General features: G+C 56.1%; 4 protein-coding genes across 4 annotated transcripts; 1 reads left to right on the top strand and 3 right to left on the bottom strand.

Annotated features, from left to right (window-relative positions):
• Positions 1-162: 162 nt before the first annotated feature.
• ACO1O0_000461 (basic helix-loop-helix domain-containing protein) lies at positions 163-1,143 on the bottom strand (the record flags this gene model as incomplete). The annotated part of the gene is made up of 2 exons (XM_083189960.1): positions 163-630; positions 688-1,143. The coding sequence occupies 2 exons, from the start codon at positions 1,141-1,143 to the stop codon at positions 163-165; spliced, it is 924 nt and encodes a 307-aa protein (XP_083053819.1).
• A 1,912-nt stretch (positions 1,144-3,055) lies between these two features.
• Positions 3,056-4,903, bottom strand: PUT2_1 (L-glutamate gamma-semialdehyde dehydrogenase; the record flags this gene model as incomplete). The annotated part of the gene is made up of 3 exons (XM_083189959.1): positions 3,056-4,549; positions 4,610-4,717; positions 4,787-4,903. 3 exons carry the CDS (start codon positions 4,901-4,903, stop codon positions 3,056-3,058), a joined length of 1,719 nt encoding a protein of 572 aa, XP_083053818.1.
• Positions 4,904-6,034: 1,131 nt separating this feature from the next.
• On the bottom strand, positions 6,035-8,666 carry ACO1O0_000459 (uncharacterized protein; the record flags this gene model as incomplete). Its single annotated transcript, XM_083189958.1, has 5 exons — positions 6,035-6,901; positions 6,960-7,100; positions 7,148-7,344; positions 7,399-7,534; positions 7,590-8,666. 5 exons carry the CDS (start codon positions 8,664-8,666, stop codon positions 6,035-6,037), a joined length of 2,418 nt encoding a protein of 805 aa, XP_083053817.1.
• A 5,015-nt stretch (positions 8,667-13,681) lies between these two features.
• ACO1O0_000458 (DUF1765 domain-containing protein) lies at positions 13,682-17,088 on the top strand (the record flags this gene model as incomplete). Its single annotated transcript, XM_083189957.1, has 3 exons — positions 13,682-13,689; positions 13,750-16,125; positions 16,182-17,088. The coding sequence occupies 3 exons, from the start codon at positions 13,682-13,684 to the stop codon at positions 17,086-17,088; spliced, it is 3,291 nt and encodes a 1,096-aa protein (XP_083053816.1).
• Between the last annotated feature and the right edge of the window lie 271 nt (positions 17,089-17,359).

The following is a 17,359-nucleotide window of genomic DNA, read 5'->3' as shown; positions in this document are numbered from 1 at the left end:
CGAATCGTACACCATAATCTCCTAACCATTAGTCCAAATCACATCCAAACTAACAGTGCACTTATGGAGTCTCCGAACCGAACGAGAGTCGGTTCCAACCTCCACGGCTACTGTCCCCCACCATGGCACCCGTATTACATGGTCATTGGCAACGAGGGGGGCCTACGGGTTGACCAAGTCCTGCAATGAGACGCCCTTTCGAACTTTTGTGGGTGAGACCTCCCTCTGGCCGCTGTTCAGCATCAACAGCGCTGCCATTGCCTCCTGATCCAGGTCCGCCTGGGGTCGCAACATTGGGCTAGTGAACGTCGACCCTGTGCTGCCGGCAGCGTAGTCCCCTTGGGGCCCAAGTGTTGGCGACGCGGTCGCAGAGGCGCTATAGCTATAGTGTCTTGGGTCTGTGGACACGGACGAGTATGAGTATTGCCTGCCACGGGCATCCTGGGCGGGCGCAGCAGGCGAGACGACCTCCGAGTCGGACATCTCCATGTCAGAGCTATGATCCCCGAATTTGAGGTGAAACTCCTGTATTGAGGGGAGAGTAACCTGGTTCGAGTTACCCTGACCCTCGTGGTGGGCTTTCAGTTGAGCCACACAGGCCTCCAGGTACTGGATGTAATCAATACTCGCCTAGGGGAACATCGGTCAGCATGCGGGACACGCAAGGAGGAGAATGAGATGACTGACCTGCAGGATGGAGAGCTTATGCATGTCCCCTGTGCACGCGGGAATCATGCCCTTAAGCTTTGCAAACTCTTCGTTCATCCTGCACCGTCGCCTCCTCTCGATGATGGTGTGTGCCGTCCTCCTGGACATCTTCCTGCCGGCGGCGCTCAAAGCGCTGGGCTGTTTTTCATTACCCTCCCGCTGGCCCTCGGGGGCACGGGAGGTGTGCTTGGAGGCTCCGTTTGCCTCGACGTGGGCACCCTTGCCGCCCTTGGCCGTGGCCCTGCCCTTGGAGGCCGTCGTCCCCGAGGACTCGACAGCCGCACCTTTGGGCACCTTTATGTTGATAATCTTCCGGGTCCGTGTGGGCGGTGGGGGGAGAGTGACTCCGCCGTCCTGGGACTGTGACGCTCTCGCGGCGGCTGCCGAGGCAGCTGTCAAGCGGCGACGAGCCCTGACAGTCTCGACGGCAGACATTGGGTACAATGGGGGTAAGGGCGGTGAGTAGCTGCTGGCTGACGTGGTGTGGAATTGAACGGGGTCATGTAAGGCTGGGGGAAGCAGCTCAAAGGTTGTGCACAGAGAGTCAATCTTCTCGTTGCCGTCCTGATCTTTAAATTCGATCGAGGAGCCACGTGTGGGCGGCAGGGCGAATCTGTTCATTGTAAGAAGATAAGCGTTTGTTGGTTCACAATTGTTGGGAGCAGCCAGATTGACTCTTGGGCGGGAGGTAGCCGCCCATATAAGTGTGCTGGGCGTAGGTGGTGTAAAAGAGGGCAAGAAAGCACTTTCTATCCTGCCAGAGCGGATCGAGATGGTTAAGGTACAACCGGTACAACCGAGGAGGCAGCCTCCTGGTAACCTGCAAGCTCCCACATTAGGCCATGAGCAATGTCTGAAGGGACGAAAATCGAGGGGACATGATGCCACATGGGCCCAGCCGACCAAGCATCATCGAGAAGCTGGTCGCGTGCCCGAGCGGGCGTTGTCTCTGCGCTGGCGAATCAGCATCGCGACTTCCCCCATGTGCTCTTCAGGGTCCTCAATCCCCCAACCGCACGCATCACGTGCCCCTCTTGACGGGCTCAGATCGCTGGCAAGAACTCCATTCTGCATCGCGCTTACTCCATGCCCTGCTACCTACTGCCGGGTGGGTTTAGACATTTTGGGCTGATACGGCGATGTCCACGGGTGCGGCAACCAGAGACCACCGTTGACCCTAGACACCCACCGTTGGTGTCTCACCACCCATTCGAGGACGGGAAGTTGATGTCTCCTTTCAATCTGTTATTAGCTTACCTCTCATCGGTTTTCGTTCAAGATGTATTGATAAGCGTTTGGGTCAGGGCTCTGTGCGGGTCATAAACACTGTTTAGTTTAAACTCTACGATGCCACTTTTATCATGAGAAACATGAGATTCCCATCCGACATAATATAACTAAGAGGGGCCCTAATACGATGGATAATAGGCAAGACTACGTTAAAATTTAAATAGACCTAAAAGATAATTATAGGGTAATACCCCTATAAGGTAGTTTATATTATATTTAATTACCCGATTATATTATTTATAAGTAATATAATAATATTTATTTAATATATTATTGTTGCGATAGCTCACGCGGTGCAGATGGCTAGTTACGTGGCTCAGGCGGCGCTGACAGATCAGATGATATCATAGCTCAGGCAGAATGGAGGGATGCTAGTCAATAAAATCAACACATCAGAATTCGACCATTTGTTCAGAAGGTCTATCCAGACCGGCTTCACTTGCCAGATCGAAGATCCGACTGGATCGCTCGTATCAATCAGGGACAGAAGAAGCGAGATCGCAGCAATCTAGCTGACGGCAGGGGATCACGTGTAATAGGCCCTATAAGACCAACTAGTTCCCCTTGTTAGGCCTTTATACTCTTCAGAGATCAACAGTATATGCGTGGCAAGATAGTCTAGAGGATGCTAATAGTTTACTACTAGTACTTAATTAGCATCGAATCAACGTTCCTAGGGCTATTTAAGCGTAAAATGTGAATTTGACGCTACCGAGACTATCGCCGATAGCGTTTAGGGTAGTAGTCACTTATACCACGGATGATGTGCTTTATACTACTTCATACACTTGATGGAACTCTCTCACAGCACCAATACCACAATCATTGCCCTCTGAACTCTGTTATTTAAATTACTAGTTAAAATTTATCGTTATTTCGTTTGTTTTTAAGAACTTTCAACCAAAGGCGCCATAAAACCGTCATTTTACCATGCATTCTCGTAACCACCTGTCCCTGAAGATTGGTATATCCCATAGTAATCCGGAGCCTGGCCATGTTAAACTCCCTGCGGGCATCAATCGCCTCGCCTGTCTCTGCCTTAACCCGGTATCCCGGCTTAAACCTCGTTGCTGGGGTACACAACCTTGGTGGTCGGGCCAAACTCCTCCTTGATGGCGCGCATGTTGACGAAGCGCGTGAGTAGGTTCATGCTGCCGGCCTTGTCGTCGGTGCCGCTGGCCCGTGCGCCGCCAAAGGGCTGCTGGCCGACCACGGCGCCCGTGCTCTTGCAGTTGACGTAGAAGTTGCCGGCCGCGTCGCGCAGGCGCTCCTCGGCGTGGCGCACCGCCTGGCGGTCCGTGGCGAAGACGGCACCCGTCAGGCCGTACTCGGACGTCGAGTCGATGAGCGTGCAGGCCTTGTCGAAGGCATCGGGCGCACTGTCGTCGTAGACGTACGTCGTCAGGATGGGGCCGAAGAACTCGGTGCTGAGGAACTTGTGCGCCGGGTTCTTGGTCTCGTAGACGGTGGGGCTGATGAAGTACCCCTTGGACGAGTCGTACGTGCCACCGGCCACGACCTCGAGGTCCTTGTCCGTCTTGGCCTCGTCGATAGCGCCCGACAGCTTCTTGAAGGACGCCTCGTGAATGACGGGGCCCATGAAGTTGGTGTGATCCCACGGCTCGCCCTGGGTGAGCTTACCAATCTCGGCCACCAGCTTCTTCTTGAACTCGGGCCACACCGACTTGGGCACGTACAGGCGCGAGGTGGCGCTGCACTTCTGGCCCTGGAACTCAAAGGCGCCCCGGACGGTCTGGATGGCGGCGTTATCAATGTCGGCCGATGGGTGGATCAGGTGGAAGTTCTTGCCGCCCGTCTCACCCACGATGCGGGGGTACGACTTGTAGCGTCCCTCGGCGACACCCTGGCCGATGACACCGTACAGCTTGCGGAAAACGGCTGTGCTGCCCGTGTAGTGCAGACCGGCGAAGCTCTTGTGGCCCAGGGCCACCTTGGTGATCTCCTCGGGGTTGCCAGGAACGAACTGGATGACGTCCTTGGGCAGGCCAGCCTCGATCAGGATCTGGTACACCAGCCAGTTGGAAGCGACGGCAAAGTCACTGGGCTTCCACAACACCACGTTGCCCATCAGCGCAGGCGCACCGGGCAGGTTGCCGGCAATGGCGGTGAAGTTGAAGGGGCTGACGGCGTAGACGAAGCCCTCGAGGGGGCGGTACTCGACGCGGTTCCAGACGCCGGGGGCGTGGTGCACGGGCTGCTGGGCGTACAGCTCCTCGGCGTAGGCGACGTTGAAGCGGAAGAAGTCAGCCAGCTCCGCGGCGGCGTCAATCTCCGCCTGCCAAGCATTCTTGCCCTGACCGAGCATGGTGGCGGCCATGATCTCGTAGCGGTACTTGTTGGACACGAGATCAGCGGCCTTGAGGAAGACGGCGGCGCGGTCGGCGAAGGGCAGAGACTCCCAGGCAGGCTTGGCAGCCAGGGCGGCGTCGATGGCCTTGGTGACGTCGGCCGCCGTGGCCGTGTGGTAGGATGCCACTGTGGAGGCATGGTCGGAGGGGTTGAGCTGCTTGGAGAGGGCAGAAGTCTTGACCTACGAAAGGTGTCAGGCGCGGAGAAGCTTCCGGAAGGGGTAATCATGGTGTCACCATACCTCGACACCTCCAATGACAACGGGCACCTCCAGAGGCACCTTCTTGCGGAACTGCTCAATAGCAGCGGTCAGGCCCTCGCGCTGCTGGCTGCCCTTGGCGTAGATGTGCTACAGCGTTCATTCCCATCAGCTCATCGGATTCTACAAGATCCAGCATGATGACCACGAGATACTCACGTTGGGCTCGTTTGCCACCTTGGGGGTCTTGAAAGCGGCGAGCGTGGCGACGCCCATGCGCTGCTGGGCACCGCGCAGGCCCTTGGCGGCGGCCCTGTTAAAGACGATTGACTGCATGCTGGACGCTGGGGAACGAGGGTATCAAGATTGTGGAAATGAGGAAAAACGACCAATGTGAGAAGAAAATGGTGGCCCCTCGTGAACAGAGCTGTTGGTGGCGGCAGCAGCACAAGGGAGGATAGCTACCTTATTTAGACTTTGGAGCGAGGTCGGCTTCGTACGGCTCAGGTGGTAGCTGAAGCGGGGCCGCAGGGCGGTCTGCATGACGTTGGGGTGAGGATATGCACAATATGCACAGCCTAGCGAGCCTCCAGTGGGCCTCTAGGGTCTTGTGCGGGGGGGCCCCCCTGTGGCCGACTCACCTCCAGAGGCCCCAGTGGTCGGTGAGCACTGACCTGGCGCCCATGATTGGTCAATTCCTGGCCAGTCTTACATGGTACGAAGTTCCTCCCCGATCTCGGGGGCGGGTCGTCGTGTGGACTCGTGTGTCTTGCCAGCTCTGGCAACGCGAGACTGCGTTCCTGGGGGGTTGGGACCATGGCCGTGATTTGCCGTTATCAAAAGTGGGAATAGCGCCCGATGAACGGCATCAAACCAACAGGGGGAGCATTGAGGAACACATCTCGCACGCCCAACCACGTCTTCAAGATTCCAGTGAGAAATGATAAGTAATGATAACAAAGCACGGAGGCGACATTTCCCGCCACCCACTGCCTATTAATAATATGAGTATGGATACCCCGTACGATCCGTGTTGGTTGCAAGCACGGCGGTGCACCACGGCCCGAGAAACGACGGCCCGAGAAACGAGACAACGGTCCGAGAAAACGAATGATAATATTCGTAATAAGTACGTAGGTATCTAGGTAAAAGGGAGCCCACGTATTCGTACTTATGTACACCACCCATCCCACCTTCTCATCGTCCATCTCTTGTTGCCTTCTAACTTTAGTAGATTTGCTGCTCCCTAATGCTTGGTATCACGAAATCGACGTCCTCTAGTGAATATCATCCGTACCTACTATTCCAGCTCAAATTGACACAAACAACTGCCGAACGGTCGCGTAAGCTTCAAATCGTCTCATAAGCGCCATTCGAACGCCTTTCCGAATCGACTCTCGCTCCGCAGCGGCAGACAAGACCAAAGCACGAGGGCGTGACGGCCGTGACGGCTGTGGGAGCCTATTCCTATTGCGCCGGCCCAGCGGACCCAGGAGCCGTTACAACCGACGCTGGCGTTTCAGGCCTGTGCTGGTAGTCCAGCACAGGCACCGATAGGCCATAGCCTTCGGTGTGGCCCTCGCGATCGTGCTGGTCGATCTCTACATTGATGCGGATATCTAGGCTGCCATCGTTACCACGGCCGTGTGTCGCCTGTGACGCCGCCCTGTGCCCGGTGCCCGCACCAACCTCGCCCTTGTGCAGCTGAGAGTGCCCATCCTTGCCAACAAAGGAGAGCTCCTCGCTGCCAACACCGCCATTGGTAGCGCCATTGGTGTTGATCGATGGATTGTTGGGTGAGTTCTCCGTGATTGTGGCAAAGTTTCGGCTGGGCATGGTGCAGTGGTTGGAGCTGGCCGTCTTGACCGAATTCCCGGGGTCTTTGTTGAACAAGTTCAGGAGGGTCTCGTCCGTTTTATGGTTGAGGTGGTGAATCTTGTTCCGTCTGGCGAGTAGGTTGGCCACAGCCTGGGGCGGAGGCTTGTTCACAATGGCAGAGGAGACGACGTTGGTAATGTATCGGTGATCGTTCTCAGTAGGAACCTTGAGCTTAGGGTTCGAATAGAAGCGACCGAGGGCTGCCAGGTGCACGTCACCTCCGAGGATGGTAATACGTGTCGAGAACTCGGCAGACACCTCCTGCAGTCTTTCCACCAGCGCGTTCCGCTCGGGCTTGTGGATTTTGGCCGTGTAGTGGTCGTCGAGGTCATCTAGCAAGTCGAAGCTGCCGTCAAAATGGTTGAAAAGGCCACCGCCAAGGCCGAAGCGCTTATGCATAAGCTTCACTGGCCCGATGAGCGGGCTGCGGAGGACATTCTCCAACCACGTCAGGCGCTGTCTCCAACGTTAGCAGTCTGAACAATATATGGACGTTATGGACCCTGCTCCGTACCGGGTACGCGATGGGGATGCCGAGTAGCACGATCAAGTGCATGATGGGCTGGCCTGACGAAGCTGCGGAGCGAAGCTCGTCGCGAAGTCTCCCGAAAATCAGGTCATAGGTCTCAGGGTAGTTGATTTGGTGCCGCGTGCGCTGCGCATGTTAGCTCAACCTCTAGTTTAGGGGATGCGTCGTTGTACCTCGACACGGGCGTCGATGCCGACTAGAGCCATGCGCGCTCCCAGGCGGGTGAAGATGTTGTACGAATGCTCAGCAACGTACGGCCCGGGCTTGGTACCGACAATGTAGCACCGGTCACTCTTCTTGGGGGCCACGTAAGTGTCCATGAGCTGGTTTGGATCGGGACCTTGGGTGGATTCCGCTAGGGCGGCAGTGTCTGACTATGAGTTAGCTTCTGCCTTTGTATGCTGCCTGGGTAAGAACGTCGTACCTGTAGTGTAGGTGGATGGGGGAGGCGGCAAATGGTGCTGGAAGAGCATGTAGTATTTGTGAGCGACGCCGCCGATGCCCCGGAAGACGTCGCAGCGCATGAAATGGTCAGTGTAGGACCCGAAGCCGTCAATAATCTAAGCTCTGGTTAATACCCGAGTGTCCCTGAGGTGCAGTAGACCCCCAACTCACGTCGTGGTCATCCCAGATGTTCAGCTGAGGGATCTGACCATTGGCGGTCGAGAAAGGCGCAGTGTTGTACCATCGAATGTAGTTCTTTAGGTAGTAATCGTCGCACTCGGCGCGGAGCATCTCGGGGAAGGGATAGTCACGGCGTTTCTGGGGGTTGTGGATCTCAGTCCATGGACGTAGAGGGCCGTTAACACGGATGCCGTCGTTGTAGATCTGGTCGCCACCTCCGACCATGACATGGTAGGGAGAGGCCTGGTGCTGCCTCATGACATCGTTCCACAGGGCGGCGCCGCTCCAGGCCTCTTCATCGGTGCCGACGCTGAAACCGTTGCACGAATGGAACATGACGCGCATGGACTCGGTCGCGGCGGGGACGAAGAAGCTGTTGACCCGGGGCTTGTGCTCGGTGGAGAAGCGGAGCTCTGGCACAAAGTACTCGTACTTGACTTCGGAAAGCTCCATGGGAAGGTCGATATCGAAGGACCAGAAGGTGTTGCGCGGGTCCGAGTACAGACGCTGGGACTCGAAGCGAGTACCCCCCGACTGGTCACTGACGGCGCCTTGAGCTCGGCCGTTGTTAGAAGGGAGCTGGCCGACAGCACCCACGCGTCTGAGGATCAGAGAGGGCTGGAAGAGGACCTTGTGGCCACCACCCTTGACCACGACCAGAACACTGCCATGCCAGCGGCCGTCGTCCATGCGGCGGTAGTTGAGCAGCGGTCCGCATACAATCTCCTTGCCATCTACCGGCTCGTCGCCGCGACCGTCCTCGGGTGCGTCCTGGGGCAGAGCTGCACCCTCGGCGTGGCCAGCGGCGATCATAATGGGCTTGTGGCCGCCACTGGTGATAGGACGGTCGGCCGGGCGCTCGACGCGCGACGATTTGTTGATGAACTCGGCGAGGTCGTGGGTGGTGTCGGCCGTGTCAGCCTCACGCGCATCGGCGGCCTGGTTCTCACGGGCGTACCTCGCGAAGGCACTTGACTCCTGGTGGCGCCATCGGGTCGAGGAGGCATGGGGGTTCTGACGGTTCTCTTCGCCGGGCATTGGGCTCCTTGATCTGTCGCGCGACGCCATGGTCGGTCGTCCTGATGGTTCAGAGAGATCTGGCTGGTATTTGCTGTTAAAGTAACCGTTGGGGTTAGGGAAACGCGCGTGACAAACTTACATACACTAGTTAGTACTCGTACTAGTAGTAGGAAGGCGAAGTTCACACGTGGACTTGGGGCCTCGCGCCGCGCGGAACCTGGAGCTTGGACGAGAGCGTTTGGGTTCGGTCGCAGCCGATCTCCAGACAGCGCGAAAGCCACAAAAGGTCAATGGCACGTGCAGGAGGAAGCGTAGGGAGCTGTCACAAGGGCGGTGATATATGATGATGTCGGGTCCGATCCTAGGGCGGGTGGTAAAAGGTGTTGTTTTCCACCCAAAGGCCTTCCTGGACAGCTGATGGTACGAGTACGAGAACTACTGGTAATTACGAGTTATGATGTGCGGCTGCCAGTACCTCCTTCCCGGACTTGCGGCAACTGGCTGACCAGTGGCAATTGCAGAGATAGAAAGCAGCAGGGATCTCGATGGGTTGGCGCCACGCCAGCGCTGGGCAAAGCCACTTGGTCAAGGCCAAGACCAGCTAACAACCAGAAGGAGTGCATAAGCTGTTTGTTGCAACTTGGTTGCCAGTTGGGTGAGCTGACAGCTTCAGGTGCCTCACTAGGTACTATATACAGAGTAAGAGAAGTCAGATGCTGAACGAACATGATCTTTTCTTGAACCTGCCTTATCGACTCCCGAATTTTGTCGCTGCATTAATGTACGAGAGTAGTGCTCTTGCTGTGCTCCGTACGTGTATGCATCACCAGATCACACCTAGGGAGACGTTCTGTCTGTGCCGAGGCCAGACATTTTAGGATGCTGTGACTCGTCTGGCGCCCGTGTTGACGTCATGGGGCCATTGGGGGAGATCTTGGTTGTTTACGGATATCAAGTAGGAATGGGGTTCCTGGGGAGATTGCGGCGGGGACGTCGTCAATTGGCAATTGGCATTGGACCAACGGCTGCGACTCGATTTTACTGTTGGTTGCCTCGAGCCTTGAAGATTGCCAGAGGTCTTCATCGCTGTTGTCTGTCGACGGAGTGTTTTGCTTGAGCGCAATCGTCGCCCCACAACGGGGAGAGCTGGCAGCCTGACAGGTCAGAGCTCAGGCAGATTTCAGAGGCTAGAGCTGCCACCAAACTTCACTGCCAAGACTATTTCGCAGAAGTGGTCGGTGCCTTATTACTCGTACCTAGGTACACAGTAACCAATTATGTAAGCAACGACCCACATATGTAATCTCACCAACTTCTTTGCGGGGGCACTGAAAATCTTTCTTTGTTCAGAAACTATCTCTCAGTCTTGCACCACACTCTGCTCCCCAACCAGTCAGCCAACTGGCAGCAGCGTGTTGCGGCTGGGACCTGACCACGACGTATGGGCGAAGCTCGAACCAGCGCATCGACCATGCTTGGTCCCGACGAAGCTCTATGTCCAACCTCGCAGAAACTGGCCCCGATGTCGATCTGACATGGAAGGCGGAAGACGCCGGCCAGGAGAATATCCCGAGACAGTCCAATGCTGGACAGCAGGTAAGATGGCAGATCGCAACTTTGATGACGGCATTAGTGTGTACAGCAATGGGCTTCTCTTTCGTGCTCTTCTTGCTGAAGGAATATCTATCGTGCCAAGAACGAACACTCCAACCCTAACATTACCAAACACCTCTGCCTAAGTCTACCCACGGACATTGGTGCATGAAGTTAGGGTGACATGACGTGATGCTAGAAATGCATGTTTTGAGTCTGCAATTTTGAAACAGGGGACGCCAAGTGAATAGTGTTGTGTGAATTCGCATGTTCCTGGAGCCGGAGGTTGACGACTCCTACTGCAATGTACATGCCCAGGATAGTACTACTACTAGTAGTAATAGTTCCTCGGTGAGGCTGTCGTAGCTATACTCGTATTAGTACCTACTGCCATGTGCTGGGTCCACGATGATCTAGCCCGAGTCGCCCGACTCAGCTGAAATGCACGACAGCCGCGTCCAGGCCCCAAGAAGCTCACCGACGTCTTCCTCGATCTCTGGTAATATCTCAACCTGTTGGGCGTGCGCTGACGGGCTCCGACGGGAAACCCGGGGCCGCGTCCTGGTGCGACCTGCGGACATGACCCTGTCCCCGTCACACCCAGGGGCCACGCTTTGGGTCCCTTGGTAATAATAATTATTACTAGTACTACGACGAGGTGGGAGGGAGTGGAAATTTCGTCTTTGAAACGGCGTTTTTAGCATCCTCGTACAGTTGGCAATCACCATGAGCGCTTGCCTGGTGGGAAGAAATCCACGCCAAGTACGCGGCTACGGTGACTATTATTCTTTCCACGTTCTAGTCCACCGACGGGCCCTTTCTCATGCTGGACCCTGGCGCACTAGCGGGCATTTTCAGCTCTCACGAACTCCTACTGGTGATATGCATATAAACTTGTAACGCCAGAATACCAGTTGCTGACATTTGTGGGACCCGAGACCGGATGTATGCCCTCGCGACGGAGTGACGCGGTGAATGTTTGGTCGCATTCATACGATGTGTGGCGGCATGGCATAGTCCAAGGCGGCAGGCCCCTCTTTGCCCGCATCACGTCGTTCACGCTCGTTGACGGTCTCACGATTCTTTCCACCCCTCTCACTGCAAGCTGCAATTCATGCACCAACATGCAGCAGCTGGAGAAACACAGCAACCAACGTTGCAAGGGAACATTCGTCGGAACTCTGTAGCCTGGCCGCACCCCAACGTCCCTAGCGCTATGTCTGTCACCGAATGGAGTTATTCGGGCTGCCCATCACGAGCAGCCAAAGGGTAATGATGTTTGCGGCCTTCGGCAGCCCGGCGGCCAAATCACATAAAGTTATGGAATAGTATCCGTAAGTGGTATTGATATTGGATTGGGCAAATAATGACAATGAAAGAGGCTGGAGGGAGAGGGGCGCTGGGGGCTGGGGAGGTTGTTAGCCGCGGACGAGAGCTTGAAACGGTGCTGCCACTGCTAATCTATTTATTTTAGAGCGTAGATCTTCATTTTTTTTGTCGCCCCATGTTACTCCTCCCCGATGACACAGATAGAGCGGGTTTCTCCTGAGCTAGTCGCGCGAGCAAGGGATTTTGCACGAGAAAGAACGCGTACAGACTACGGGAGAACCAGCCGTCGTTTCACCACGGTTTAAAGCACTGGGAAAGTGCGGATCGAAAAATGCATGCTGGCTTATGCTAAGGACGTACGTCTGTTCGTGTTGATGCGTCTATTGTGGTGCCCAAACCCCGATCTGGCAGTGAGACTCGTCCCGAGACAGCGGAGAGGAGCGGCAGGACAAGAAGGAGAGCCGTTGTTTGCTTGGGATCTACGTAATCCTGCGTGTATGCTGATTTCCGATATACAGACGAGTAGTACGTAGTAGCACTCCGTATGGTTGATTCGACAAACATGGTGGGCACGCCTTGAGCTTCGTCTGGTCTCTTCCAGTAATGCTACGAATATTGTAATGTAAGGTAAGCTTCCAGGAACAGTTGGGCACCCACCTGGATTTGGCTACGTCACGTATTTAGGTATGAAGGCACATGCCGCGTGCGAGCGCTTTCTTTGTTCAGCCCGCAATGGGCCTGCCACGGCCACTGGTTGCGGAGTTTTGCTCTACACATACTTCGTAGCACCTTCGGCCTGTCCGCCACTGGCGTCTGTGAGGCTCGGACACAGAAGGGTTTTTCTCTTCTCCTCCACTGGCAGACTGATGGACAAAAAAAACGCAGGACTGAGCTCTGGGTCTCTCAGAGGGTTTGGGGCCCATGTTCGTATTTTGGGGGTCTCCGCCCTCCGCCCTCGTCCGGGTCGTTGAAGCACCATTGACCAGGGTCCCTGAACAGCTACAGCCTCTATGAGCCTAGTGTTATGTCCCCCGAGAGAGACCCGTGCGCCTCCGATCTGATGACCCCGAGCTTCCTCAAGGGTCCTCACAGCGGAAGCCAGGCTCCAGGCGGCGGCATTGGCGCCCAGACGCCGCAGGCGGGCCAGTGCCAGCGGTGCGAAGCGCAGCGTGCAGGGCGTTTTTCTGTCCCGAGTCCACACCTCGGTGGCAGTTGGAGCCTTGGAGGCGAGCGGATGGCTGAGCGGGCCAATTAGAGCCACGGCTGGGCGCACATCGCCTCCGCCTTCCCAGGTACCCCACTACAGGGTGCCCTGCGCCGTATGCGGATGGGCAACCACAGGTGAGGAAGTGCCTGCTGGGCTGGGTTCCATCATCCATGACCACCACGACGTCAACAGCCAGCGAGCCTCCTAGGTTCATTTCCGGGGGCACCGTCTGCTGTCCCAGTCCCTACTCGGTAATCCCCAATCCTCCTCCTCGTCGCCTGTCACCTCCAATGTCTCGCAAGCTTTGTACTACTCTCATCACTAGCCATCTTGTTTAATTCTAATTTCCAACGAAAGCGTCCAAATCCCGACCGCATACACCGTCGTTCTTTCAGCTTCCCTCGTCCGCACGTCGCTCTTGCCCTCAGCTCGGCTCAGCCCCTCCTCCACTGACGAGCGCTGGTGTGGAGGCTACCATAATAATTTCAGTCCGTCAATTCGCCTTTTCTTGACGACGGGGTCCTTTCTTTTCGGCCTTCTCCTTTCCACACACGCCCTCACATCTCCCCAATCTTCTGTCCTTTGTAGTAATTTTCCCTCTTCCTGACCCTTCCCGACCTCTTCGTCACCACTCGACCGGCTGGAGATTGACTTGGATGGGAGTCATGTGGAATTGACCGATTTGCTACCTCCCGCCCCTCGGACGCTGGCCCAGCCAGCATCAAAAGGTACCGAGTTCTAGCAGTCCTTGCAGTCTTACCAGTCCTGCCAGTCCTGGCTTTTTGACAGGCTCTTGGAGCCACCTGTGTCTTCTGCTTTGCACGTCCTGCAGGGACCGAGGTGTCATGCAATGAGTGGTCCAACGCTGGCCATGGCTTCGGCCGTGGAATCTTCCTCATCCAGGCTGCCCCAATCGCACTCGACACCAGACCTCATGTCCTTGTCCTCTTACTCACGTCGACCCTCTCTGGGCAAAAAGTCACCCAAAGCTGATAAGTCTAGAGGTAGCTTCGACCTGGATTTTGACGACAGCTTCGAGCTAGACACGTCATTTTCCCTGGGCCGTCGTTCGGAGTCGGTAGCTGAGGTTGGCCCCGGGCGACCTTCGGACCCTGAGGCTGAGCCGGAGGCTAGACCAAGCCAACAGCAGCCACTCCGCCGTTCACGGGCGGGCTCCCTCATGGAGCGACCTCGATCATGGTTTCCTAGCTCCAAGTCTGCAACGAGAGAGACGCACAGCCAACAGCTAGCGCGGCCGACTACGTCTGATGGCGGACCTCTCGCTAGAGACGGGCTGGCTAGGTCGTCTTCTAGGCGCAGCTCAATAGTTCAGGATAGCCTCGCCAATTTCGCTAAACGATCGTGGTTATCTTCGCCCTCTTCCCCCTCGCCGAAACACAGACCAAGCTCCTCCACGGCCAACACTGCCGGCGATTTAGACTCCGAAGCTTCACAGAAGCTGCCGCTGCGCAGGCGGGGAGATCTTACTCTAGAGCCCCAATCGATGCAGACCCGTCAGTCTGAAGGCCCCAGACCTGCCAAGCCATTTACACGCGCCACCTCCTACCTTGACAAGATAAAGTCAAAACAGCCAATGGTTCTTAGGAAGGTCAAGAACGGCACCGATTCTGACAGCTGCGCCTCATCCGCCGTGAGCCTTGGACCACCCGCTTCTCACACGACCGAGGCACGCACCTCCCAGTCGACGTCGCGCGAGAGCAACACCACCGCCACCGACGACTCCTCCGCAGATATGAGCCCCCACCCACCGCAGAACAAAGATCCGCTGTGGTCGTCATTTAAGAATTTGGAGGTGGAATATAAGGGCTTCACCTTGAAATCGACCCCGCAGCGAATTGTCCAGGTGCAGACCATCCTCCTCCCGTTTCTCCGCAGCACCATGGACCACTCCTCAACGAGAGAAATCGTCCCCGAGGATGTGGACCGAAGAGCCACAATTCTAAGCAAGTGGTGGTCAGGCCTTCTGGACATGATGGACGGTATCGGGATGGCCTCGATCCCGGGTGTGGATCGGCCCATCATTTTTGATGCTCTGACAGCCATCATGATGCGCCCCGAATGGCGGCAGACTACGTCCTACTTCCTGCCTTTGGACGAGCGATCACCTCGGGAGCGGGTACGGTTGAGAGCGGTCACCAACGCGTCGGAGTCTACAGACGAGTCCGATCAGGCGGCATTTCTGGCAAAATCGGCCGAGCACAACGTGAGGACCATGTTCATCGCAGGTCTCGTTAAGCAGCTGAACTTTGTGGTGGTAAAGATGGCCATGCGCCACGTTCCTCTGGTCCTGGTGAGCTTTGCCGGAAAGGCCTGTGCCTATGCCTTCTTCTTCGTGCCCGGGGTAGCCGATATTCTGGTACGACTCTGGGATATGGGGCCTGACCTGATCAGGCGCACGGCAGATGGGCTGGGTCTCTCTCGGGTGAAGAAGGGTGAGAGCGACAACATTGTAGCACTGTTCCCGCCGAAGCTTGCGGCTTTTGGGTGGACATCCCCAAAAGCCATGTGGAACACGATCAAGCAGGTCCCCAGAATGCCCGTCCTGATATCCCGGATTCCCTGGATGGGGCCTTGGGTCTCTCGATGGAAGGGACGAGATACAGATCTGCTCTTTGTATTCTACAAGCAGTTCCACATCCTGGCTGACGACTTCGTGCCCTCAGGGCTGCCGCTGGCCGAGAAGGCCCGCGCGCCTGGGTTTGTTATAGTCCACGCTCAGCTTCTCTCCATTGTTGACGACACCATCCACCGTCACTCGGCCATGGGAGGACCGATAACGATTGACCCGATGCCGGGCGCTGACGCATCTGCCATGGCAATGCCGATGCCACCACCCAATCTAATGAAGGGGATGTCTGAAAACAACCTCCTGATGCTTCTCAGAGACATACTAGCGGACGACACTCTCGAAATTGATGGCGCAAAACATACCTTTGCCGAAACCTGCGTTGCCTTGATCAAGACGGCGGTGCGAAGGACGTCACAGTTCGATAACGCCGCCTGCTTCACATTGTGCGACTTTCTGGAGGAGGCCCTCCCGATTTACGACAACTTTGAGGACACTGTGAGCTCCAAGAAATACATTGACTGGCTCTTCTGGCTCGACGTGTTTAAGAAGATCCTCTGCTCGTCTAACACCATGTCTGAAGTCCGAGTGCTTTCCTTCATTTTCTCCATCTGGGATATGGTGGCAGAAAACCCGGCTAGGAAGGCCGCCATCTGCCTTGACTGGTTGTTGACGGAGGAGGTCTTCAACGCACTTTTTAACCACTGGTGCCCCATGGTACGGGCTTATTACCATCGCCTTCTGTGCTGGAGAATCTGCCGGTGCGAGGGCGATGCTGATGAGATTGACACGTAAGCACTGCCTTTGCATTAGAGATGGAGAGGTTAAAATTACTAATACCGAACAGGAAAATCTTCCTCGTGGTTGCTGCGCGGCTCAAGACAACCTGGACGCACTACCTCTACCTCAAAGATGAGGCCGAGGAAGCGGGTCGGTCCCCTCCATCGACAGCACCGACGGTGCCGACACCGGGCAAGAAGTTTATGATCATCCGGCAAGAGGTAAACCAGCCACAGCCAGGGCTATTTGTCAATTTTGACTCGATCGCCAAGACTTCTGGGAGTGAGGTGATTTCGGCAGAAGACCTCTTGGACGACCCGCCTGCCAAGTCAGAGCCTAAGAGCAAGTGGTCGCTTCTGGGCAAGGTCTTGACGCTGGGCTCTGGCCCGGGTGACTCCGCCAGGGGCCACAGGCGAAATGTGTCCTGGGACGAGGAATTTGAGAATGCACGTCGTGAGACGGCCGAGTTGAGGTCGCGCGCCAAACACCCGTCGAGAATTTCCCTGCCTGGCCGTACCAGCGAGTCGGATTCAGCTTGCTCGTCTCCTCTATACGAGGAGCAAAAGTATGTCTTCAGGTTCTTCCTCGCGTGGCATCAGCCGGCAATGCCGCCACGGGAACGCATGCTCCACCGTCCTCGACTCCCCGGGCCTGCGGAAGCTATCACCAGCCTCCATCCCCACAGCATTGTCGATGAGCCACCCGCGGTGACGGAGAATGCACATGAACCAACAAACGGTACCATGAGTAGGCCCCGGGGGCGCGTGGTAGAGTCCGTCACACTGCCGGTCAAGCCGACTGGTATATTTGCTAAGAACGCCGTCTACTCTGGAAGGGCCCTGGCGGAATGGAGCCAGGTCATCTGGGAGTGCAACAACTTCGTTGACCGACGGCGCGATGAGGGTATCCCTGGACTCCACGAGGTCGAGGTTCCGATGCTCGGGGTGGAGTCGTTCCGCAAACCGTGCGGGTAGAAGTTGGGTTGCCAAGCAGCTTCTGGTAACATGAGGCCACTCGTTTCCTATCTCTCACATATTGGATGATACCCGGATTGATATATCCACACACTTTCACTCTTCTCTTTTATTGCATAATGCGTCGCTGCAACATTTTCTTATCACCAACAAAGCAAAACAAAAAAGGGGCATTAAGCATTGGCGCAACGATTATTGTCATTTGACGAGCCTTGGATGAGAGGCTTCATTCTGCTTATCGCCTCGACTACAATTTTTGCGGATTTAGATT

This window comes from Amphichorda felina (genome assembly GCF_050947745.1).
Source record: "Amphichorda felina strain 45539 chromosome Unknown scaffold_1, whole genome shotgun sequence".
Taxonomy (NCBI): domain Eukaryota; kingdom Fungi; phylum Ascomycota; class Sordariomycetes; order Hypocreales; family Bionectriaceae; genus Amphichorda; species Amphichorda felina.
This window is presented reverse-complemented; position numbering and strand designations above follow the sequence as displayed.